The 27762-nt window shown below is 31.0% G+C and overlaps 2 protein-coding genes and 1 long non-coding RNA gene across 9 annotated transcripts in view; 2 read left to right on the top strand and 1 right to left on the bottom strand.

Moving 5' to 3' along the window:
* Window positions 1–27762, bottom strand: part of LOC108688119 (colorectal mutant cancer protein) — an 83357-nt gene that overhangs the window by 8898 nt on the left and 46697 nt on the right. For 2 of the 6 annotated variants that reach the window (XM_018194227.1, XM_018194228.1), the window contains exon 2: window positions 22275–23011. The exons of 2 other annotated variants lie outside the window; for them this stretch is intronic. In XM_018194227.1, the coding sequence (XP_018049716.1) occupies window positions 22275–22526 (252 nt within the window). In that variant the 5' untranslated portion in view covers window positions 22527–23011. Of the gene's footprint in view, window positions 1–22274; window positions 23012–23741; window positions 23769–27762 lie in introns of those variants that run through there. 2 more of the 6 variants (XM_018194230.1, XM_018194231.1) reach the window with 2 other exon arrangements.
* On the top strand, window positions 3594–7031 carry LOC108688122. The gene is made up of 2 exons (XR_001931772.1): window positions 3594–3764; window positions 6624–7031. It is a non-coding gene; the product is annotated as an uncharacterized LOC108688122 (long non-coding RNA).
* LOC108688121 lies at window positions 13002–14723 on the top strand. 2 transcript variants are annotated; one of them, XM_018194233.1, is made up of 2 exons: window positions 13002–13075; window positions 13846–14723. In XM_018194233.1, the coding sequence occupies exon 2, from the start codon at window positions 13866–13868 to the stop codon at window positions 14085–14087; it is 222 nt and encodes a 73-aa protein (XP_018049722.1). In that variant the 5' UTR covers window positions 13002–13075; window positions 13846–13865; the 3' UTR covers window positions 14088–14723. The 2 variants fall into 2 exon arrangements, with proteins under 2 accessions (XP_018049722.1, XP_018049723.1); XM_018194234.1 differs by having other exon boundaries at window positions 13004–13075; window positions 13833–14723.

The raw sequence follows: 27762 nt of genomic DNA, 5'->3' as shown, positions 1-27762 counted from the left end.
TATATATATATATATATACTTAATTGTATTTGAAATTTTTTGATCGAAAATGCCGATTTTCATTCAAAAAAAGGATTTTTAATATGAGATACAAAGGTCTTCTTTGTATGAGATGGTATCTCATAACAGATAACTAAGGAAAAAATAAAGGTAAGCTTTTTATACACACTTTTATTATATTACAAGTAGAAACAAAGAATTTGAATGTTATACATAATAATTTTTCGATGTGTGTGTGTATGTGAATATGTGTGTATGTGAGTAACAATAGAATCATCATTTTTAATATTTCATTCAATAGTATGCTTTGAGATATTGAATTGTTTATGCCCTCATATTAGCTAGGAATATCCTAAGTATCTCATATTACAACTTTCATATCTTGCGGTTTCATGATCACTAATCTAAATCTAATCTTTACAGTTAAACAAATCATTATATCACGTGTTTTTTATTAATATGATCTTACTCTATCATGCATGCAAGCTTTATTATCAAATATTTATTTATTATATAATAAAATAAGGTTTGAAGACTAACCTCAATAAAATTCGACAACATCCAATTTCAAGAATCTTTTTTCACAACTACTATACGCATGATTTAATAATGAGTTTTCTACTAAATATGTTTCATTCTATGAGTAATAAGTTCATAATAAAATCAATCATATGTGCTTATTAGTTTAGCAGAAATTCCGCTATCTTATATTGGGAATCTATTCCATAATAGGCGATCTTACCCTACTCTTTAAAATTTTTAGAAATGAATCTCATTTTGAAAAATAAAATCTTAATCTTCAAGATTAAAAATTGAGCCACTCTTTTTCAAAACTGACTCAATTTTTATTCGTAAGAGTGGAATTTTATTTAAAAAAATTTAGAAAATATACATAAACGATTCTTAGAAGAAAAGCTCTAATTATAAGATTTTTTTCTTGTAATTGAATTCTACAATCCATTTCATATTCATGTCATTGATAAATAATTCATATCAAAATTCAGGATAAAATTTTATTTGTAAAACATTTGTACACAAAAAATTAATGTGTAACACAAAAAATATTTGAAGTTAAAATATAGGTATTTTAAATTCATAATAGATAAATACACACAATCAAATGCACTATAAGCTTTTAATCTTATAGCGTTTAAAACTCGTTCAGTGGCAGCAACACTGCTTAAGATTGCTGAGAGTGCGAGTTTATTGCACTCTCAACTACAATAAATACAGCTACAAAATCAAGTGCTGCGGAAATGCAATATTTTTTCTACTGTACGTAAATTTCACTATAAAACAATTAGAAAAATTAAGTATTTGTTTCAAAGTTAAAAATGCTCTCATTAAAATTTCAACCAAGTGAAACAGAGTTGTAGAATAAATTGATGAGTAAATAGAATTATGGAACTTGGATTTTAAAGCTATTCCCGTGTAGATTATCGACAATAAAGACATATGTACATAATAGTTTTTGGATATTATACTATTCGAAAAACTTGAATAAATAGAATATATATAGTGTAAAATCCTTAAAGAATTTATTTGCACTATAAAAAATATAAAATAATAATTTATTTTCACGACTGTGTCATTCTGTATTTAACATGTTTTTAAAATTATTTACGTTTATAATATTTGGCAATGTATCCAAGTTGTCATTATAATAACAAAGAAATGTCAATTAGTGTGCAATATATGTAATCAAAAAGTTCAGGATATCCAAGTTCATAGAGAAAAATGCACAAATAATATTAATCCACAACTATGAACATACTTTATTTAATCTTATATATTGTACAATAGTTATTCTTCAAGTATAATTTCATACAGTATTGTTATTTTATCAGTAGATTTATGCATACGTATAGGGAACCTTGCTGTCACAACAGAATTATTTTAAATTAATTAAATAGTTATCGCTCAATTGTATAAAAATAAATAATAAAACGTCAAAGATTAAGAGCGCAACAGTAAGTTAATATATGCTAATGTTTTAATTTATAAACAAATATGCCAACATACATTTCAACCAATACATTCAAGTAAGTCATTTTCAATGTTACTAATAGAACATGTTAAAAAGAAACGTTTCTAAACCTACATATTTCTAAAACTACTTATTTCTAAAGTACATTCGGATATAATATTCATACAATAAAATCTGTGTTATCTTCTTCTCGCAATTAATTATTAATTGAAATCCGGTTTGATCAAGAGACACATTGCCATGTATCTCTTGATCAAAATTAAAATGTCTTAATTTCTATCAAGAGATACTTAATGGCGACCGGATTTCAATTGACTAATTACTTTTCTGATTTAAATCACGACATTTTAATTTTTCAAGAGATCACATAGTGATAACTGGATTGCAATTGACAATTAATTGCGAAAAGAAGATAACATAGATTTTATTGTATGAATATTATATCCGAATGTAATCTGGAATTAAATAGTTTAATAATGTAGGTTTAGAAACACTTCTTTTTAGCATGTTCTATTAGGTAGTAGAGGAAAGTGACACATCACTTTGTTTTTAGACAATATTTCTTAAACAAAAGGTAAAAATAAAACAAATAATAAAAATTAAAAAGGGTTACGAGCCACTTAACATTAATAATATTTATTATTCAAAATCAAACATAAGAAATATGTTTCGACGCCGATCGAGTCATTCTCAATAGAATAAATTTAAATAATCTATCAATTTATATTGTAAAAATAAAACTTTAAAAAACATAAGAACAAACTAAAAAGTGTCTTCCGTCATATAGTATAAGCAGTTTTTATATTGTTTTAATATTGTTTGGAATTTTGCAATAATTAATTTTTTTCATAAGATAAGCAAAAATGAACGTCTAACAAAACGCATACAGTAGGCAGTAATGCTAACGTATTCCTATTCTTTTTCTTTTAGGAATTATCTATATAAAGTATAATTATAGTACATATGAGTGAATGTATATAAGATATTCTAGAATGTTTTCACTCTCTCTCTTCGTTATAAAACATTTTTATTCAATTATTTGCATATTTATTTTATGCTGCTCTGCAAGATGCAAATATGTAACGCGTTTTTCAAGAGTTTTTCAAGAGATTTTCCATATATGCATAATTGTCTTCAGCTCCAATTTGATACTATAAAGCAACATTATATAAAGATTAAGTTAGCTCATGGTCTGTTTTACAGACAGGTGTGGCGATTTATGTTGCATCCCAATTTTAAATTTAAAATCGTATTATGAAAAAAATAAGAGAAAAAATAATATAAATAAAACTGATTTAGGAAAGCAATTTAAAATGATGTAATATTATCAATAATATAGTCACTATTATTTAAACTATGCAATTTAGAAAAGAAAATCGAAATAAGAATTTTATTTTCAAATTCGTTTTTAGCTGATTTATAGAAACAATATTTTATAGAAACAATAATTTCACAAAAAAAAAATCTAAAATCTTTTTCCGTGAAACACATATTTTTATCTGTAGAATGTCAGTAAATTAAAAAAAAAAAAAATTAAAAATGATGTTTCAACGGTGCCCGATTTGACATGGAATGCTTTAAATATGCTCTTGGCACGTAATTAGCCGTATCAGATAATGAGATATCGGCGATTATCGGTCACATAATTAAAGAACAGTTTCTGTGAAGAGGAAGCGAAGGGTAGGGAGTAATACATAAAAATCGATTGCGCAGTCATGAGCATTCGTTTCTGGAATATCGTTGGTGCCTGGTGATAGATTTTGTACTGAGAAGTCAGGTAATGTCAGTAATGTTGAATCGCTTGGCGAGAACTGAGAAAAATTTTGTTGTAATCATTTTCATAGATACTGAAAATATAGCCAAAATTATTAGGCCTTATAAATTTCATAATTTTTAATAGGGATGCACCGAATCGTGAAGTTATTTCGAATACCCGAAAAGAAAGTATCCGATCGGATATCCGAGAAGGCAATTTTTCGAGTCTGCTATCCGAAATTTTCTGGATATCTAATCGGATTCTGGGACAATATTTAAAAAAAAAGCTGAATAAAAAAAGAAAAAAAGGAAAAGGGACTGTGGGAAAAATAGTGATAATATAATTATGAGAACACTAATACGAACACAACTAGAAATTAAATGCCTATACTGTTCGAAGCTGGATCTTTAATGTTTAAATACTTCAATGTGAATTATACACCATATTTGCAGTCGTTCGAACTGCGCGCCGAATTAGTTTTTCGGATTTATAAACGTAATTAAACTACTGTAATAATAATTATGATTTTGTTATCGCGTCTGAATTTGATTATCAATAGAGATGATAACTGTAGAGAAAAAAAATCGTAATTTTGCAGCAATATATAAGATATTATAAGTATTATAAGTATGCGTATTCTTATTTATATAATAAAAAACCACAACAATTTAATATATTATCCAAATATTTATGTTAATAATTGCAAATTTATATTAATTGTCGATAATATCAGCGTTCTTCAATTATTTCCGGCCCTCGAGACCTTTTTTGTTTGGAAAATTTGCTCAGAGTTGATGATCTTTAATAGTATCTCTTAATAGTATCAGTGGCATCTATCATTTTATCCTTTTTTAGAGAACAAATGATACATCAAACGTTTTTATGTGTAATTCGGAACACGCTTTATATATCCTATTCTTGTTTTACATCTAATGAATAATAAAAATAGAATGACACGATAGCGCTGATACTGTTTATATCGCTCCCTATAAGACACTGAATGACGGCCAGAAAGACACTGGAAAGGAAAACTTGGGAGTCGAGACACGCACACGCCCGCTGGAAGGTTAAAGATAAACGTTTTTGTAATTAAAAATATACAATACTTCGAAGCAAGACACAAATTGCGATTATATAAGAATAGGGACGGAATCCACTTGCAAAAAATTAGTAGAATTCTCTAGTAGAAAAGAAAAATTGCGGAAGTTTAAGACAAAAGGGAAGTGTAATGAAATATTAAATATTTATATTTAATGTTAATTTGATTGATTGATTTATTTATTTAATGAATAAAACTGTACAAACTTTTTTTATTTTTAACAAAAATAATATCAATTTATAGATCCTTGATAATGAAAAATAATGAGAAAACAAAACGAGCAATTTTTTGTTTTTATGTTGATCTATATATTAAAAATTAGGGACCGGATATCCGAAAAGTATCCGGTATTATCTGGCACTATTTTACTATCCGACCGGATAGTCGGATATCCGGGAATATATATCCGATTGAAATTTTATATATTTTGAAAGTTTGCATTATTGATACAGACTTTTATTCTTTTTTGCTGAACTTCATGTATAACAGTTAATCTTTCCTCTTTTTCTTTTCACGTTGAGAAGATAAAAAAAAAAGATAAATTGTGCAAGAAATACAGCCTTAGCTGAAAGCATTCTACGTCAAATCGACATTTCAAACATAAATTTATTTTTTTTTAAATTTGTTAACATACCTATTCTACAGATAAAAATATGAGACACGTGTTTTGCGAAAAAAATGTGAGATTTTTTTTTGTGAAGTTATTGACGTTCATAAGTTGCATAAATTTATAAAAAACGTTGCTCATGTGAACATTCAAATAATTATATCGGAATCATCAATCGTCAAAACAAAAAAAAAAATACAAAATTTTCGAGATTAAAAGTCTGATTCTCATAAAATTTTCGAGATTAAAAGTCTAAATCTCATAAAATCTTTAGGATTTCTAATATTACTTTTCTTTTTTTCTTTTATTTTGAATTAGTTTTGAGTCCTGCCAGCTTAATATTAAGCCAGCAACGTCACGATTTTTTTCGAAATGACACACACGGTACAAAATTATCATTAATGGTAAATTTAATACAAAATGAGTACTAAAAATTCCGATAGATCTGATTTGATTCTGGTGATTTGATCTTGCTAGCTTTATAGAATTCTTGGTTACTTTTAATCTTTAGGTAACCATATTGTGAAATCGGGTCTAAGTCTTTTACCGTTTACGCTCCCTACAGTAATCATTTTATGTAGATTATAATTTATAATGGTGCTACTTATTACAGTGACAACTTAATTCAACTCACAATAATTTCATTAATGTGTAACAGTAAGAAACTAAAATTATAACACAATACTGTAAAATAAAGGCATGTAATAGAGTTGCGGTTTTTTTTTATTTCTGTGAAGTAAAGCATGGCGTATTTGTCGAAGTTACTCTATAGGATGCCTAAAAATTTTGGACATGGTTGTATTTTATGTAATTTTTTTCATTTTAATTCGCGACTTCACCCTTATTAAAAATTTTTAATTTTTATTAACTCCTCTCCCCATTTTTCTTACACGTCACATTTTTAATTTGCATCGTTATTTTCTGCATGATTTTGAATGTAGTTTGCATTTCGCTGTCACATTGTCATCAGTGGAAGAACATTTTGTATAATTTTTTTCATTACACTTTAATCTTTCTCAGTTCCTCAATTAAATATTATTAATTAGTTAATTTTTCAATTTTACTTATTTGACGTATTTTTTATTCGCATTATTATTTTATAATATCATTATATCATTATTATTTTATGATGTCATCGTATTGCACAATAATGTTTCATAATCTCGCATGACAGGTAACCAAAGTTGATCCACCAAGGATGAAATCAATTATTGTCTTGCTGATGATCATTGCCGTCGTATTCTCAATGACGGTCGTGGCGCAGGATGAAAATGTTACACCGTCAGAGCTTTGTTTTAAAGGATTTTGTCCTCTCGACAAACCTTGCTTGATAAGAAATTGTACCGAAGGCAGTTGTTCATGGTTATGTGAGCCAGAATCTTAAAAATTCTAAATTCACGAGCCGGAAGGAAGTACTATATCGTATTTTCAATCCTATATGCTGTATTCTTATGTTTTTTGTAATTAATAAAAAATGTAGACAATCGTTGATAGATAATCACTGTGTGCTTAAGCGATCTTTAGATGATCAATAATGTTGTACAATATTAAACACAAAATAATACATACTCTACGCAAATAATTATTGTTTCAAGTATTTCAAAAGTTTATATCTCCGCAAGTCTATATTAAATTCATCACTAGGATAATTGTCCCAATTACTGTGCCAGTCTCTTATTAGTGTGATTTTGTATTTCGATAAGTCATAAAGAAAACTAGCACGAATAAATAAGAAAAAATATTTTTTCTTGTTAAATTAAATTATTAATGCATACGATATCGAAGATAATAATTTATTTTATTTTTTGAGTTTTAGAATATTTTAAATATTTTTCAAAAGATATGAAGAATTTATGTGAATCCAGTAATATGGTACCGCAAGATTTTAAGTTTGTCCCTAATAATGTTCCCTGTATTGGAGCTGAGAACATTGTGTTATGAGTGTACATTGAAATAAGTATAATTGAAATAGTGATTTATGTAATATTAATTAGCTTAAATTTATTACCTGTTTTAACTATATGTTAAAATGAATCAAATGTAGGCACATTAATAGGGCCATCGCCGCTTGGAGGACTCATAGAGATAAAAACATGTTTTTTACTTTTATCAAAAACATTATAAAGTATTAACATTTTTTTAGATGAAAGAAATATTGTAAGAAAAAGAAATAATTGAAAAACCGATATTGATTGCAAGCAGACAAACTATAATATTTAATAATTAATTCAGCAATAAGCAAGTTGGCTAAAAGATACATTAATAGGGACAGGTTACCCTACACGAAGAGAATTTTCTTTTAAAATTTATCCTGAAAATATGGCAGTTATGCTACAATATTTTAAAAATTTTTACCATGCACTTCAATAAAATTGATCAAACTGATGTTATACTTTATGTAATAATTTTATTAATAAATGAGAGAGATTTGCATTAAAATTCTTCGAAATACAATGTTGTCCCACGACTGTCATATTTTCAGGATAAATTCTAAGAAAAAATTCTCTCCATGTAGCTTTAAATTTATTCAAAATATGATTTGAATCCTAGTGAGTTTAATTTTTCAGTCAGGTTATTAAATTTCAACCAAGTTATTAAATTAAAACAAATTTGATTTGCTTATTATATAAAGTCCCTTCTTTGATTTGAATTTTCTTGAATCTTATAAAATATTTTCAACTTTCAATTACTGTATTGGCATAGAAACGTTTAAAAATTGCACAGTATTTGTAGAAACTGGAAGATGAGGAGACTTGAATGGAGGAGATTAGGAGGAGACAAAAGTTAAGTGTTCGTGTACACTTTTCTCTATCTGATGAAGCACCATCTAGTGTCGTCAGTTTGAGTGAAAAAGCGATAGCAATTGCTTTTTCTATGAAAAATTGTGCAATTTCACTTGTCGAAATAAATACATTGCACGGGAATATTCTCTCTGTGATATGTTTTTAACTAAAATATATACCTTCAACAATTCATTCCTGCAATTTCTTTATTTTTATTTCTATATTAAATACTATTGATAATTTTTTTTTTTAAAGTACATTCATGATTTAAAGTATATTCATGATTTTCGTGATAGATCAACAAATTCACTTCTGTTCATTATCAAATATTTTTTACAATTTCCGATTTTTGACAACTTTACTTATATGGGACTCTTCCTTAGATATCTTCCAAAATTAAGATTTTATATAATTACTGTAATCAGTACATTTTGCCAAAAATTAAGGACACTTGAACATTGACAGGATATATTTCTGTACAATAAAGAGAAAAATAAAAACGTGCGGTAACAAAGAGTTAAAAAAAATTCTAGTTTCGAGTACATAATAATGAGACAGTCACTGGTTGTCTTCTTTCTCTTCAAGTTTTGTTTAATTTACTTTCAGTCTTATTACTTTCTATTTGATCCGCCCATTTGAGATCATATGGCTGTGTGGCTCGGAGAGGATATTGCGGTAACGCCTGACGCGTGATTGGACTCGTGCAATCAAGTTTGCAGTCAGGGATCCGCGTCGACTGGCTGAATATACACCAGGAAAGGAAATAATTGATGAATGTTTAACGAATGCTTTGTTTTGCTTGTTTATTCGAGGATGAAGAGCAGAGACCGCGAGAAGGCAGACGAGTAACGGATCCGCGCACCGTTGAATGCGCGCCACTTCGCGAGTTAATGCGGATTAATGCGCCGAGTACGGACTTCCGATTCAAATATAATACGATACCACGAGCGCTACTAACCATATCGTATGTATCCTACATTCGTGAATGTATGCGCGTGAATAAAATATTTTTGGACGGAAAGAAAGGCAGAGATTTACGAATAAAGCGAAAGCACGCAAGGGATTTTGCGTTCACTATGTCGAGAGAGAATATCACGATTCGCAGATGGGATCTAATGAAGAAATACGGTATCATGGCGTTTATGTCGATAGGCATTTCGCACATGGTATTGATATCGACTTCTATTTTGGACTCACAACGCACATATATTTTTCGTACACTTGCTCGCTCCTAATCCATAACGTAGCTTTTGCGCATGATCTGTTAATCAACATTTGTACTACTTCGAATTGATACTTGTTTTTGAAATATTTGACTGAAATCACGATTGTACCACAAATTTATTATTCTCTGAGAACATTATGGGATATAGATTTAATTACAATTTTCTGAGAAAAGAGAAAGAGAAATAAATATTAGGTAAACGAAATAAGCACGTTAAGCAGTTTATTAAGAATATTAAAAAAAAAATAAAGATTTTAGTTAATATATAATGTTTTTTATGACGTTTTTAATAGAATTACATATTTAAAGGTTCGTAAATAATAGTTATTGAAAAAGAAAGAAGATACGTTAAACAATACTATGCAAAATAATATTTTACAATAAATCACATTTTTTCGCTGATAAGATGTAAAACAGGTTCCCGGATTAAATAAATACATAGGAACTGAGAAAAAGATACTTGAAAATTTATTTGTGAGATATGTTTATTTTACTAAAATAAATTCTTATTCAAATACAGCGAAATAAAATTTTATTCTTAGCAATTAATAAACTATTTATTTTATTTCTTTTACAATTAATGAAATACATTTCATAGAAATGTATATTTTATCATCAAAGTCAATTTTTTTTAACCAATAAATATCGAAAAAATGTCACATAAAACATTTGCTTGTAAATATTTCGACTTTTTTTTCGGTAAGGTCTAAAGATACGCAAGTCGTATAGATATAATATACGCTCTAAAAAATTTTATTTTAATCAATCTGTAACAACTGTGCTTCCGAAATAAAATAAATTACAAATTATTTAATAACAGGCGATTGAGAGCATATATATCGCAGTATTTTATACGTTTTGAACTTACTATTTATAGTATTTATTCTTTCAATCTTTAATCTTTCTTTTCCTATTTTACATTCAAATGTTTCGGCTCTTTTTACGCTATTAGTTATTATCCTGCTGTAAATTACTCGAACAGGTCGATACAGAGAAATAAATAAGAATTGGAATAATGTTGCGAGATACAAAGCGAAATTCTCACTAATTAATGTACGATTACAGTGTGTAACAGTCAAACTAGATGACGGTCGCAACAGAAAGGATTTCTAATATCGAGAAAAAAAAATTCTTGACGTACTTAATCTTAGCTCAACTATAAAATTATAACTCTATTAAGATTAAATGAATAATTTTTATTCTATTCCCTCGAATAAAATAAGATCAACATCTTGTCTTGAGACGAGTATAGAACACATATAAATTTAGGTTTATATATTCTTACATTTAGAATAAGTCTATCTAGTATTATATACGTAATGTTACAGCATCATGACAACGAAGCTTTCTTGGTGTAACGTGCTAAGTAGAAGACGTGGAATGAGAGTTCGAGTTCTAAGCCCTCCCAGTTTTTTGTAGAAAATTAATGAAATCATCAAGAATCATAATAAAAACATCAAGAATATTTTATTTTAGATTTTTTATTTAAGAAGAAAATATTATTTTCTAAAAAGTAAATATGATTAGTTCTATATCGATTTTATTTTGTTCTAAATCGAGGAATAATAGCATTGAATATAGAGAAAATAGGGATCCTCTTTAGAGATAGGCACTTAATATGAGATAACGGCGTTTCTGCTAAACTAATAAACGCTATCTATTGGTTCCATGAATTTGCTCTTGGATTGAAAACTATTTAATAGAAAATTCATTATTAGATGCTCCTAGTTTGTAAAATCCTTATTTTAAAACAAGATTTTAGAATTTGGATGTCTTTAAGTTTCATTGAGATGAGCATTTAAACCTTTATTATTTAATAAACAAATATTTGGCAATAAATTCTTCATGTAGTGATAGAGTAAGGTTGAACTAATAGAAAAATACGGAATATGTTGAATTGTTTAATTACAGAAGTTAAATTTGATGTAAAATATAAGGCAATCATAATATGAGATATTCAGGGTAACATAGGTTATTTCTAATATGAAATAACCTATGTTTCTATGTTATAGTGAAAATCGTTGCTAAAATATAAATGTTATTGTACAATAATAAAAAAGATAACTGGAATAAATATCGAGTGGCTATATCTGTGATGCTTGATTCCAACTATCTGAAAATGAATTCTGGGTATAATCGGTATAATATAATATGTATCGCATACTCATTTTTCATGTACGCTGGCTGTGTTTGTTTGTATTTTAGAAACGTTAAATAAAAGTTTTTTAATTGCAATACTGATATACTTTGCGTTTTACTATCGATTTCTCGGGGCATCTTATATTAGGAGCACAATTTTTTGACTTTGTGATTTGCTCACTTTTTACATTTTTTTAATTTAAAAAAAAAAATGAAATTTAAATTAAATTTAAATTAAATTTTATGTAACGTTATCTTAAAGCTTATTAAATATCCCTATTATTTTTTTAAATTCTGCCTATAGACTTCTAGCATTTACCTAAAATGAATTCGATATCTTATAATAGGAGCCTTTCTTCTAGAAATTTTTTTTGTGAGTGAATCTTCAAACGTTGAACTAAAGACGGTTAGAAATTAATCGTTGATGATGATTCAAAAAGAGCCGAAACGTCTGAATGTAATAAAATAAGAAAGGAAAAATTGTAATAAATAGTAAATTCAAAACGCACAAAGTATCGCAATATATATGTTCTCAATCGCTCGTTATTAAATAACTTGTAATTTATTTTAGTTTTATAGTCATGCTTTACTACTATATTTATGTTACAGTTAAATTTACGTTAGTTATACTCTTATGAAACAGAAGAATGTAAAAACAATGAGTAAAGATGAGTAAGAATCTTATTTTAGACCATACATGTGAGAACACAATCGATAAATTAGAAGCCTACACCAGTAGAAGCTAGATCTTTCATGCTTTTAAATAATTTCTATTTATGTACTAAATTCAATTTATGTACTAAATATCTAGCTATTTATTTATTATTATTAAACTGCGCGTCGAAATGATTTATCGAACGCAATCAAACTATTAGATATAGTAATATCACAAATTAAATTAAGCAATTTAATAATTTGATGCTCAATCTAATAAAAAATAATGAATTTTGAGACTTCTGGAGCAAAATATTTGAAAAATATTTTTGTTTTCCTTTCAGAACAAGGTTTTTAAAAAGTTCTGCTATACACCTAGTCATTTAAAATAACGCGCACTTAGCGTGAGTCAGATCTGCTTGCTCATTTGTATTCGGTTATGTAATTTTGCTGAGGGATCATTTCCGCGAATTGAGCGAAATCTCTCTTATTGTAGAGGAAATTAATCGGTGGAATTATCAACGGCGCAGATCAGGGCACGTTGTCCATTCACTTCCTCTTTCCGCGGATAATTATGATTTCTTCTTATTCACACGGGAAGTGCGTAAAATAACGCATCGAAATACGGGCGTCCTTCTCATGCGCAGCCAACCGTATCGGACGTTATGAGACATCGGCGATTATCGAGTCACGTGATCAAAGAGCGATTTGTGAAGAAGAAGCGAGGGATAGGTCGTAACAGATAAAAACGCATCGGTTGCGCGATGTGAACATTCATTTCTGAATTATCGTTGGTGTTACGTAGATTTTGTGCTCAGAACTCAGGTAACGTCGCATCGCTTGGTAAACCGAGAAAAATCCTGTCGTAGTCATCTTCATAAATACTGAAAGTACAGCCAAAATTATTAAGTCGTATAAATTTCATAATTCTTAGTATGTAGGTCAAAATAAAAACAAAATAAAAAATTGCTCATTTTGTTTTCTTGTTATTAATTATGAAAAGAAAAAGTAATTCATCATTTTTTAGAAAACTAATTAAAAAGTACAGATGTGGATTTAACAATGTATGTCCATATAATTCTCATCGTTAATGTTAACATTTAATACCAACACGATGAAAATTATGTAGACATCATATTAAAGCCACGCGTATATTTTTTAGAGTGTATTAAGTAATTAGAGTGCAGAGTATCTAATAATTTTGAACACGGCTGTATTTTATGTAATTTTTCTTCATTTTAATTCGCGACTTCACCTTATTAAAAGTTTTTAATCTTTATTAACTCGCTAGTTTCTCCCCTATTTTTCTTATATATCATATTCTTAATTTGCCTCATTATTTTCATGATAACGTAAATTGCGTTTCGCTGTCACATCGTTAACAGAAGACATTTTGTATAATTTTTTTCATTACACACTTCAATCTTTACTCAGTTTCTCAATTAAATTATTATTAATTAGTTTAGATTTTTCAATTTCAACTTATTTGTCGCATTTTTTATTCGCATTATTATTATATAATATCATCGAAATGTCATCATTATTTTATGATGTCATCATATTACACAATAATGTTTCATAGTCTCGCATAACAGGTGACCAAAGTCGATCAAGGATGAAATCAATTATCGCCCTGCTGATGATTATTGCCGTCGTACTTTCGACGACGGTCGTGGCGGAGGATGATGAATACATTCACCTGCCAGGGAAAAACTGTGAGGACGCACCGTCTTGTCCCGATGGTAGACCTTGTGTGATGGCACTACCTCATTGTAATAGTGGCACTTGTGGCACGGATCCGGTACCGACATGTGGGCCAAAACCCTCAAAATCCTAAACTCATGAGCCAGAAGGGAGAACTTATACCGTATCTTCAGTTCTTTATGCTGCATTTTTTCGCTTGTTGTGATTAATAAAAAATATTGAAAATCGTTCATAGATAATCACTGGGCGCTTAAGCGGTCCTTGTATAGACGATAAATATTATTGCACAATGTTAAACACAAAATAATATATGCTGTACGTAAATGATTATTTGTTTTAAGTATTTCAAAAGTTCGTATCTCCGCAAGTCTATGTTAAGTTCATAACTAGCTTTAAATTGATTTAAAATTAATATAATTTGGAATCCTAATGAGTTTAATACTACAATCAGGTTATTAAATTGAAACAAATTCTATTTTTTTATATAAAGTCCCCCTTCTTCGATTAATTTTATAAAATATTTTAACTTTCAGTTACTGTACGAAGTATAACGTATCCAGAAAATTGAAACGTTTGAAAATTGCACAGCATTTGTAAAAACAGGAAGGTGAGGGGATTTTGATGTAGAAGGAGATAAAAGTTAAGTATTTAACGTATACTTTCCTTTATCTAGCGTTATCATTTTATGCGAAAAAGCGTTAGTAATTGTGCTTTTTTTATAAAAAATTGTTCAACTTCACTTGTCGAAATAAATATACTTGCACGGAAATATTATGACACATGTTTTTAATTAAAATATAGACCTTCAACAGTTCATTCCTTTAATTCCTTTATTTTTACTTCTATATTAAATACTATTAATAATTTTTTTAAAAAAGTATAATTATAATTTTAGATAGTTCGAAAAATTCACTTTTATTCGTTATTTTTTTTTATAATTTACAATTTTTGACAATTTTACTTAAATGGAGCTCTTCTTTAGATCCTCTAAAATAAAGATGTATACATTTACTTTAATCATTTTACCGAAAATTAGAAACACTTAGAAATACTGTCAGAGTATATTTCTGTGCAATAAAGACAAACATAAAAACATAACGTATAAACAAAGAATTTTAAAAAAATTTCTAGTTTCGAGTATATAATAATAAGTTTCTTCTAAAATTTGTAATAAATAATATTTTGAGATTATTATAAAAAATATTCTTTGTTAAGGATAACTATTACTTAAAAGAAAGAAAGTAAAGTAAATAATCATTTTTTAATAGAATGCTATTTTTCTGTGTGTATTGATGATATTCAGAAATATATTCAGAGATTGTTTGTTTAGAATTGTTTAAAAGGAGGTACTATAAATACTGTCGATACAAAATACTTGTATAATATTGAGCGTTTAGGAATCGTTTTATAAACCCTACATACATTTAGGCAAATCCGACACAACTGGACTCTCACAAAGGAATGTTTCATGTTACCACGTGCCTCGCAATTTTCGCGATGTTTCATTCACGAAGGATCTTCTCGCTCGGTTAAGGTCAGGGGTGCGCAAGTGCGTGTGTCAGTCCAGTGCAAACAGGGAGACACGACGGCCGGAGTGTAATTCAAACAAAAAGCAATCAAGGATTCAATTACAAGGCCGGTCGGCCGTTGTGGCGGTTTGCAGTTTCATCGGCGAGTAAAGTCACGAGCAAGAGATTCGATTACCGAACTCGCCTTCGGACACACCGGACCATCCGCCAGCAATTAATTTAGATATAATTTTTATTTTTACTTTTCTTCTTTTGCAGGCGAGACGTCCGGAGCGTTTCGTACGAAGTACGTAAACGCGCGAAGTAATATTCACTTCGAAATGATGACTTCGAATCGAATCGATTGGCGAACCGCAAAAAATTCTGTCGTGATCATCTTCATTCATCCAGAAAACGGAAATATTTTATGTAATTTTTGTTTTCATCATATTCGCGATTTTACTTAAAAATCCTTATTAATTCGCCGATCCAATTTCTTCCGTATCGTAGGTGTCACATTCTTCTTAATTCTCATCGATATTTTCTGTGTAATAATGTAGATTGCGTCTGCGAAGTAACTTTCCGTGTTATTATAAAAAAAAAAAAGCACGCGTGAGCCAGTTGCCAGAGGTATCGAGCAACAGAGAAACCTCCGTGGATTATATACCATTAACCTACATCGAAAAGAACCAGCTGCATACAAATGATGATGTCTTTATACTGCGCGTGGGTGAGATATACGGAAAAGAAGCGAGGCGAGAGAAAACGGGAGAGTGAACAGAAAAATGGAAGATGTGGGATATATTTTCGCGGTCCAGCGAGGCGATACCTCTTTCTCGTTGATGCACAGCACAAGCCTCAAAGGTATTTCTAAATCGAAATACAATCGTGCGACTACGCGAAATACAATTCTTGCGCTTTTGCAGCGAAGTGTCCTTTGTGCCTGCGTTTTTGAAAAGGCGCTGCTTTTCGAAGATCTGCGAAACTATCATGACATTCTATTGATATAAAAAAAAAAAAAAATGATGAGAGTTCCAGTAGCACTTTTCATACACAGAAAAAAAAAAAAACAGCTGAAAACTTCACTGATTCAACGAATCTACAGTCGTAATATATAGACAGTCAATCTTTTACGTTAAAGTAGCAAAGTTAACAGCTGAATAACATTAGCGAATAACATTTGTTAAATCATTAAATCTTCTTAGATGTTGAATTCGCGCAGTAAGTTACAGTTTGCTGTACCAATTAATTTTTTTCTCTGTAGTTCTACAGTTCTACTTAAAAATAAAAAAAAAGTTCCATTTTTTTTATGTAAAAAGACCAAATATGAAAATTTGTGCTAACTTCGCGAATCTAGCATGACAATTTTCCTTTAAAGTACAAGGAAATGATAAATTATTAGCACTTTTAGCAATAATTCCCGATAATAGTTCTACCAAAGATCTACTATAATATATGCATTTTCTGCAAAACAGAATTCCAACAATTTCCAATTTTTATACATTTTACATATATGTAGAAAATGGCCCGACATTTTAAGAAAGTGTCGTGCTTATAGCACTTTTAGCGACAGTTTCTAGCAGAATTCACGCCATATTTTCATATTTGGTTTTTTTCATATAAAAAAATGCAGAACTTTTTTTTTATTTTTAAGTAGAACTGTAGAACTATATAAAAAGTGCTACTGGAACTGTCATTATTTTTTTTATATTAATAGAATGTCATGCTTCGTTGATCTGTTTTTCGAAGAAGATTAAATCCGGTATAGTAACGTGATACACATAAACTGCATAGGTTAATATTAATTAGGAATATAAATAAGATATTAACAATAACATTGATCCAAATAATGAACAGACTATAAGTATACAGAATGATAAAAAGTTTGATTACAATTTTTATTTATTTGTTTATCTAAATACCAAAAATAATCAACATTAAAAATAGCAACATTTTTATCCTTGACGTCAGTTTCAATTTCAACTAAATTATCAACTTGTGATAAGAAAGTAACGCGAGACATCCATCTGCGTTATGAAACTATCAATTTTTTTCTCTCTAAGTTGTTGTAAGATTTTATGCTTATAATATATTTTCTTCTCGATTTTTCCTTCAGATTTCTTAGAAGTTTTCCCCTGTTTGGCTTTCAGACATAAATTATTCTCGAGCGCATTCGATAAGCATCTGCGAAATTGCGCTGACGTCTATCGGCTTTACCGCGCGCAATGTCGTATAGACTTAGCCGGGTATTCGTTGGTGTCAATCAACTCATAAACGTTAACGATATGGTCCTCTCGGCTGAACTTTACGACGGTATGCGACCCGGCTGGCGGTTGCGATGTTCCTAGCAAATGCCTCAATTGTGCACCCCACGGAACGTACCATGGAATGCAACGGTAGGCGTTTGCTGGTTTCACGGTTCGCGCGTGTTTTGCCAGCCACGCGTGAGCGAAGATCCATTACAGAAAACCAGGTTCCCTCGTCGTCGGTGCAATTTAGTGCGATCGCCACACGAGACGATGCAGCCGCGATCGTTTCCGCGATCGTGGCACGAAACCGCGGAGGTGTTTCGCGATTATTTCTCTTACCGCGCCCTTTTCCCATCGCGATTTACACCGTTCGAGAATCACTCGTTCGTTCGCCTCAAGAAAATTGATCCTCTCTAGTCGATCTTCGACAAGCAGCTCCACGTTCGCATATAATCTTCTTTTATGCATTCCATGTTTTAACCCATATGTTTTAATCCTCTGTTTGTAATCTGGATCTTTTTGACACAAGCAAAATTTCACACTCAAATTTCTCCGAAATAAAGGAAGACAAAGTTCCGGTTTCCTCTTTTAACACATCTTGTTAAAAAACCTATTTGGAATTATAATAAGTTTTTGTCGGAAAAAAAAAACAGATAAAACATGATTCTGTGCACCATTAATGATAAAAAATGTAAGAAACTACAGCAATAAATATATATACAAAACAGAGACTAGTTGTTACTTATTTCTCTTTTTCTTTATTTAAAAAGACAAATTTTTCCAGAACTTTACATTTACTAGTGTGTAATGTCCACAGTTAAAGATTAAATATTATGTCTAATTTTGAGATGAAAAATATGCTTTATATAAAACACAGCGCCAAGTTTATCTCGACAAAAATTTTATCTCTATGAAGATAAAATATAATAATGTTCTATTAATAGCGAAAACCATTTGAGAGAATGTAAAAATAACTTATCTGCGTTATAAAAATGCTTTCGATAATCTATCTTTTGAAGCGTAATTTAACACTGCAAATATATATCTTTGAAAAAGATCCAGACTGCGTTTCCAGCTAGCGATAGCTTCACTTGAATCATTTTATCGGATATTACTTGGAAGTAATTTTCGCAGAAGTTCTCCTGCGGGAAAAAAAGAAGCAGCGGAAGTTTTCCGTCAGCCGTAACCATCATGAGATTAGCTCGAGAGAAATTTGTCGAAAAACCGAGGGTGTGCACAGAAATGCCAGGTCCGTGGAGACACCAATAAGAGGAAAGCTGCCCTAGGAAACACATCATAAATATTAGAAGCACATGGAAGTGTGAAACAAAAGCTTAATCTGCTTTCGTATTACGCGGTAAAATTATACATGGTGATAAATTAGAAAAATCAACAGTCTTAAATCGTTCCTTTTTTAGCTTTTCAGATCTTTAAGAATTTTGAGAATTCATATAAATGATGACTACGATTTTCGTAGACTCTTGCAATCTGTCAATTTTTCGAAAACGATTAATCGTATTGCTTACACTCACACTTACAGAGAAAAACAGCAGTAGCAATTATTATAAAAGTGACAATGATCCGAGTTTTATATGTAGAATTATTGTACATATACACATAAATGACTAACTGTGCAGGATAATTGGACTAAATGTTTCTGCTGCTTGTAGGTAATTACACAGTGAATTCAACAGATAGCGCTGTAAATCGTACAAGTCTTGTCCTTGTTTGTCAATTTATTGCTCAATTTATTCATTTTACTAGTAAAGCAAAATGCAATATCTCATTTACAAATGATGTAATATTTCGTTATAAGTAAGTAATTGCTTTCTACTGAATTGGAAAGAAAGTTCTTGTCGTTTTTTTTTTAAATTAAAATTGTACATATCTTCGTTAAAAATCAACAATTTAAATAAAAAAAAAATTTTTAAACTTAAAATTTGTACTTTCAAAAGGTTATCGCTATATTTTTTTATAATTTCTGTGAGTTTGATAATTTTTACATACAGAAAATTACGAAAAAAATGAAGAATTTTCTTCTCACTTTGTGCTTGTCATGTACCTAAAAAAATTTGCAAAAATTTTCGACTGTCTGACGTGAAAGTTTGAAGTTTTCCTTACAAAATCTTTTTTTTTTAAATGTTAATCTACGATTTTTTGTTACTGAGTTAAGTACTCGCGAGTAGACAGATTATATATTATTTTTCATTGAGTCGAACCTCTATAAAAGTAACTTGCGGAGGATCGACCTCCGTAAAAGTAAACAAAGTAAACAAAATAAACAAATGCGGAGGTTAAAACAAAAAAGGGAGGTACAACTGTACATCGATTATTGTTTTATTATTTTTCAATAAAACTCTTTTCTAATTTAATTTTTATTAGATACGTAGAACACGTAGGGATGCTACGTCAATTTGTAGGGATGCTTTATACTTATGTTAAGGTTGAAAAATAATTTCTTTGTCTTTGACAGTAATTATTTTCTCACTTTTGTTGCAGTAAAACTGACATAGAATAGAAGTCTTTTCAATTAATATGCAGGACAATCAATGAAAGAGATCCGCAAAATTCATTATTTGTGAAAAGGCAAAGCGCCATTGGATTTGTCCACTCTCATTATGACTGACGTGCAATTTATCGAGTAAAAGTTCTTTTGTGTTTCCGTTTGTATGACTGACGGCGGCGGCGCGATGATTTATCGTCGCCCGCGAGCTAGACTGTAAAACCGCGGAGATCTGAAAAGAGCAATGCCTGCCTGCCTGCCTGTCGTGTATCGACTTGCTGACAGATTTTCCTGACGGCATATGTCAGGACGTGACGTCATATAGTGAGTGCGAATGGAAAAAGTCGGCGTCACGCGATAAATCAGTTCCAAAAATCCCCCGTCCTCGCGACAGATACGAGAAGTGATATCAGATATGATAACATCTTCAGAACGAGAAATTCAAGAAAGTTGTCTTTCCCGACAAAGAGAAAGTTAAACAAGAGGATTTTGGATTTTTGTCCAAAAACGTAAATAAAAGAAATAATGTTTTTTTTTGTAGATTTTGATCTTCTGAATAGGATAAAGTTATTAAAAAATTCGTTGAGGTTGAGGAACATTTCGAAAATTAAAAATATAGTGCATCTATTGAAATTTGAATAAATAAATAATCGTTTCAAAGTAGATTAAAAATCTACAAAAAAAAACACTTTCTTATATTTATACTCTTTTGAGAAAAAGTTGGCTCTTTTTTAACAATTTCTTTCTGAAAATGATTTGACAGATTTTTTTTTTTACAGGAATCCTCACTCACTGTATTCTACGCTGTTAATTGATATTCAATTTGAATTACTTTTCATCATTTTTGCACAGAGAGAATTTTGTTTTAAAATTTATCCCGAAAATAGTACTTGTAGTAGGTATAATACAATATTTTAAAGATTTTTACCATGCACTTCAGTAAAATTAATCAAACTTATTTTATACTTTGTAGTTTTATAAATGAATGAGAGAGATTTACATTAAAATTCTTGGAAAATACAATGTTATCTCACGACTGTTATATTTTCAGGATAAACTCTAAGAAAAAATTCTCTCCGTGTAGGTCGCTACTGCTTCTATTCAATATTATTGTTAGTTTAATTAAAACAATGAAGTTAAACAATTTAACTCAAGAAAATTAAATTTGACTTAAAAGTTTGTTATTTAAGTGTATACGTTAATATGGGAAGTATATGTCATTTGTTTCGAAATTAACCACAGAAATAAATTGATTTACATTTCGACATGTGGAAGTTAAAAACAACAAAACATTATTTAACTCAAGGATTGAGCTTCTTTTACTCCTTGATATTTAATAGTGTAATTCACTTTATTTCCTCTTCATTTTATTTTTACAGTACATCTTCTCTTTTCCACTTAACCTTTAGATATTGCGCCATTTATTCATCGTCTGTTACGTATACTGTTAGAAATGTAACCACGAGCTTCCTTTACATGTAAATGAAGCTCGTGGTTATGAACGAAATTAAAAGTAATGAATGATTTAATTGAAAATTAAGTTACAGTAATTACTTAAGTGTAATGAACGTATACATTAAATTTCATAAATTTTCATGAAAAATACATTAAATTTTATGTACATGTACACAAATATACTTTTTAGTTATAAATACATTAAACTTAATGAAATGTCATGAAATTAAGTTTTTAAATTGTGTAACTTAAAATTCAATGAAATTTAAGAACATTTCTAACAAGTAACAAGCGTAACTAGTTTTCTCCTAATTTCAATACAATTTGCTCTTAAAAAGTTTGCCTTAGAATTTCTAATAACCGTTTTATTTATCTATCTATCTATTTATTTACCTCCTCCGAAATTTATTCGAGGGACGTGAGTTATCGGATTCCTTTACGTGAACATTAATTTCCTAACGTAGATCTTGAGCTTCAAATGTGTTAAAGCATATATAGATTTATATATAGATTTATCTCTGAATACAAATTCCTCCCTATCTTTTCTCTGGTCTTGCGTCCTTTCCTTCATCTACATCGTCTAAGGTCACTTCGGGGAAACTTACAGCATTTTGCACGTCCTTATTGGCCTCGACCTGTATGGGCACGGTCTTATCGGGTCGGCGATCATTGGGGCAGCAGAGCCACGACCTAGACCTGGTAAGACCCTTGGACTCTTCCTCTTCATCCTCAGGAATCTCCTCATCCTCCGACGCGCAGTGAACGTAGACGAGGTCGTCGCGACGTAGCGGCGGCTCGAGAACGGTCTCCTTCGCGGCCAAGGTTGGCACGTGGCCGGTAAACATCTGCATTTGCATCGGGTAGCGTGGCGGTTGTGTGTGCTGCTGATGTTGCTGCTGCTGCTGCTGCTGTTGCTGCAGCTGCACGTGCTGCCGGTGCAGATGGTCCACGTAGTAGCGCGGCTCCGCCGAGCCATTGTTTACGGCTACCGCGAAACCCGCCACGTTGAATTCCGAGAGCTGCGAGCTGCTGGCGACTCAGTACGCTCCTCAGGAAGGCATCTTTCGCCGTTCCGCGCGATGTAATCTCAGATCGATCGCGATCGAGACACCGTCGCGGATCGTCGCTCGCACCGATCGATCGAATGGTCGCCACTGCCGCCGCTGGCTGTCTTCTTCCTCTTCCTCCTCAAGTTTCGTTTAATTTACTTTCTTATTACTTCCTATCTGATCCACCCATCTGAGATCACACGGCTGTGTCGAAGAGGATGTTGCGGTAATGCCTGACGCGCGCGATTGGACTCGTGCAATCAAGTTTGCAGCCAGGGATCCGCGCCGACTGGCTGGATATAAACCAGGAAAGGAAATACTCTATGAATGTTTAACGAATGCTTTGTTTATCTGAGACCGCGAGAAGGCAGACAAGTAACGGATCCGCGCGCCGTTGGATGCACGTCGCTTCGCGAGTTAATACGGATTAATACGCCGAGTACGAACGTCCGATTCAAGTGTAATGCGATATCATCCGAGCGCTATTAACCGTACTGTACGATGTATTTTACATTCGCAGATGTACGCGCGTGAATTAAATATTTTTGGACGGAGAGAAAGGCAGAGGTTTATGAATAAAGCGACACGCAAGAGATTTTGCGTTCACCACGTCGAGAGAGAGTCATGATTCGCGGATTCGCGGAATCTGATGGAGAAATACGCCGGTGTCACACCGACGGGTATGTCGATGCTAGGCATTTCGCACATGGTATTGATCGACTTCTATTTTGGACTCGCAACACACATACATTTTTCGTATACTTGCTCGCTCCTAGTCCACAATGCGGCTTTTGCGCATGGTCTAACAATGTTTGCTGGCGTTCGTGCATTCGAATCGATATTTGTTTTCGAAATACTTGATTGAAATCACGATTGCGCAATAGCCGATTCGCCAACTGAATATCTGAATAATCGTTAGAAAAATTCAGGTGCACTATTAAATATCTTTTATTTTTATTTAAAAAATACTCGCCAGGGGGTTAGCTGGAAAAATCCAATAAGCGAAAAAATTATGGTACATACCGCATTTTATTGTCTCGCATTTTATCCAATGGAATGAACTGGCAAAAATTCTAAAAATAACTAATATATAATATTAAAAAAATATCTTTTATATGCTTTACGTAAAAAGATACTTTTATCTTAGATAATAAATCATATTAATAAATCATATTCATTATTAAAAAAAGACGAAACAAATCAATATTAGAAAAAACTAATAGTAAAATATTTTATAATAAAATCTCTTTTACATTCAAATTAATATGTCATTTTTTTAATAAAAATTTTAGATATATATATATACACATATAAATGTTACTAAATTTTATGTTAATTTTTAATTTAATGTAATGAATTTAATTAAAAACAATAGTATTACAAAATAAAAAATTTGTGCTTGATTCGAAGATTTAAAAAAATCTAGCCATTCGAAATAACTTCAGAAATAATAAAATAATTTCAGAATATAAATTTGCGGCAAAGCAAGCGCGAAATACCGCCGCAAATTCTCGTTGTTGCGAGTTTCCTTTTTTCCGCGCCGCTTAACGAGCTCGCTGTGACGTTCGTTAATTATTTATTAGTTCGTCCGCAAAACCATAAAATAACGTTTCGCGGATCGGATTATTTTCCGGGAATTAAAATTCGCCACGTAAACTGATCGAGCACCAAGCCCGCCCTAAATATCTAAAATATTCAGCGCATTTAAAACGCTCCGCGCATCGCTCGTGTGCCATTAAAGCTTAAATGTGATTTATCTATCGCTCGCCGTGAATACATTTCCGCAACGGGCGCGCCATCGATCGATATGTCAACTTTTTTCCTTCTTTCAGTTTACAGGACCATCGCGTCGACGTGACCGGTTTATGTTACATCTTTCTCTTCGAGCGATACTGGGCCAACGAGAAAACATTCCTATACTATACATTCCTATACTATAGGAGATATCAGGGACAATGACGAACGAAGACGCGAGAAGTTTCGAAAACAACCCCTTTTTGCTCGGCTGCGGCAACCCAATTTCGTTGTTACATCTCGTGGCGTAACTCGCGAAAATTTCGTTACATCTCGTGGCGTAACTCGCGAAAATTTCCTCGGGACGATCGATCGTCGCGACGCGATGTAAATCTCTCGGATGCAAAAATGTATCTACATAAACCAGGGCGTAAATTCCCGCCCGCGCCGAGCATTTTCCGCCTAGCGGCGTGGATGGATTGCGATTAGCGGCGCTGGATGAGGTGCTCGATAAAACTGGCTAAATAACGAGTACATGCGGGCTAACAACGGCTGGGATCGTCTATCTAAAGTAGATACGGAAACTCCGCCCTTAATATCAAGCTCCAAGAAGTGCACCGTGTCGGGAGTGAGCGTCGCGGGTTCGATTAACTCCTTCACGCTCGAACCCATTAAACTCGAGTAGGTTCCTGACTTATGAAGTAAACAACGCTGCTTTTGCATCAAACTCGTCAGCTATCATGAATGAAGAATGTATCTTTCGGAAAATTGATCTATTTTATGTATATATATATATATTTTTTTTTTTTCTCTCTCGTATAAAGCGTGGATTTAACGATAAAAAAAAAACCTGTTGAATTCCAAAAATACGCGCACGGAAAAAGCAAATGAAATATGCAACTCGGAAAGGTGTGTGGGCGTCGAATATATGGTCTCGTTAAAAAATACCGACGAGAGAAACGAGAATTTAATAAATCATCCGCTGCCCACGGTGGTTGTTTGTCCTCGCCGACGCCCACGAAGATTCACGAAGCGTTATGCGTAATTGAGTTTGTACATAGCTTTAAGTGAAAAAAATCATCAAAATCCTTGGTCTAGAAACTCTTTAATTATTATTTAACTATTCAGGCCCACGTTACGCGAGATGGAAACCGTAAGGTGTGCAATACCCCGACAAAACAAGAGCGGGCTTCCCGATCATTAATTCGGTGCTGCGGTTCGCATTGCGCATGTTTTGATTCGTACCTTGTTAAATCGGACGATGAACTTGGGAATAAATAGAGAATGAATTTTTGTTATTCATAGCCGATTCTTATTTAAGACTATCCTAAGTACAATTTCACGTTATAAAGTTAGAGAAAAAGATAGCAGCAGCTATATAGGTATGACAACTATATAAATTTTATGTGTAGAATTAATGTACACGGAAAGAATTTCTTTTTAAATTTTTTCTTAATAACATTGTATTTCAAAGAATTTTATATAAGTCTTTCTCATTCATTAATAAAACTACAATAAAATGTAAAATAAGTTTGATTAATTTTACTGAAGTGCATGAACATCTTTATATTGTATTGTATTATATTTTTAAGATAAATTTTAAGAGAAAATTCTGTCCGTATATAACTGAATAAATTATTTTATTTTATAATTATACAATAACTAAACTATAATATTTTATACAATCTTTAATGTTACAAATCACACTCAATGAAAAACATAATGGCGATTATATAGACATCTACAAGTTTTATATTATGCAGAATTAATGTACATAATTAAAATGTAATCATTTAATAAATTCGAGTGTAATCACAGAATCATATTAGCATCTTAAAATATTCCTTGAGACAATCTTAAGAAATAAGAATGGACTATGAATTTAGATTTCTCGAAAGAAAGGAAAAAAGAGAAAATAATGAATTGATAATTTATGTATAACAATTCATATACATAAATAGAAGATGATAGGAAACACAAAATAATAGGAAGAGGTGTTTAACAGGCGATAAGAGAAAATTTTCTCACGAGAATATCGAGATTACGAAGGAATAAGGAAGAAGAGAGGCTGGAGTGGATGATACGTGTCCTCGGTAGACATGTTCTTATCGTAACTCAACGCTGAGTCAAAAATAGTCGGCGTTGCGCGACGATGAAATTCCGGAATTCCGTGGCGCGTAAACGAGTCGCGGACTCACCGCTCTTATCAGTGTGCGTTAATTAAACGAGTTAATTACTCGAGGTGGCACGTTGAGAGAACCGCGCGAATTTAGGAGAACGGACCGATATGCGGCAATGTTCGCTAAGCGAACATTAATTGCGGGCGATCAACGGTATCGCAGATGCAAGTGCGCATAGAGTACAGTTTTAATAAACTCATAGTGAATGCATCAACCCGTTGAAGTTGTAACTGGCTGTAGAAGATGATTTAATTTAATGACGCATACATTTATTTCTCGAAATTAAGAAAGATATAGAAGTTCGGCTGAATAAAAAATTAAATATATCTTTGATGATTCATTGTATATATTCATAGGCATCGGTTCTTATTCCGAAATCATCACAGATTCAAAGGAGATGTCACTGAGAGAAGTGTATCTGTAATAATTGCATGGTAAAATAATTATGGCTACAAATTTCAGCTTTATAGTTATTACTTTTATAAGATGATTAATTAAAGACGATATTAATTACTTATAAGATGATTTCTGTGATTATAAGTCATTTTATTAAATTAAAATCACCTTCATTAACTCGTTAAAATTTAATGAGCAAACATTTAAAAAGATTGTTAATATCAATGTAAGCAGTAAATATTATGTTTTTAAAGAAAAATTCTACGTTCAATGAATCAATTGCGAATTTTGGAAGGATATTTAAAAATGTTTTATAACTGTTATATTATATAACAGTGTTATAATCAATTGTTATATTTAAAATTGTCTTAAAAGGTCATGAAATAACCAGTCAGCTGTATTAACATCTTAAGACGTTATTTAAGACAGTCTTAAAATAAAATTCGATCAAGAATATCTATATATAAATTCTAATTATGGATTAGCAAATTTTATTTTATGTAAAATTTCTTTAATGTAAAATTATTTATATCAATAAAATATTAAAATTCATATTGTTTTAACTTATACAATGTAATAATGTACTAAATACAATCTACTATAAAAGTATCATAATTTTAAGAAATTATTAAAGAATTACAATAATTCCATTCTTTTTTAAATATCAGCAATGATTGAGAAAGTGATTTTACATTACAATAATTATAAAAAAAGAATGTAGAAAATTTCTATAA

This window comes from Atta colombica, unplaced genomic scaffold, assembly GCF_001594045.1.
Source record: "Atta colombica isolate Treedump-2 unplaced genomic scaffold, Acol1.0 scaffold225, whole genome shotgun sequence".
Lineage (NCBI taxonomy): Eukaryota > Metazoa > Arthropoda > Insecta > Hymenoptera > Formicidae > Atta > Atta colombica.
This window is presented reverse-complemented; position numbering and strand designations above follow the sequence as displayed.

Coding starts and splice junctions, on each gene's coding strand:
- LOC108688121 (XM_018194233.1), top strand. CDS start 13,866: ATGAAATCAATTATCGCCCTGCTGATGATTATTGCCGTCGTACTTTCG.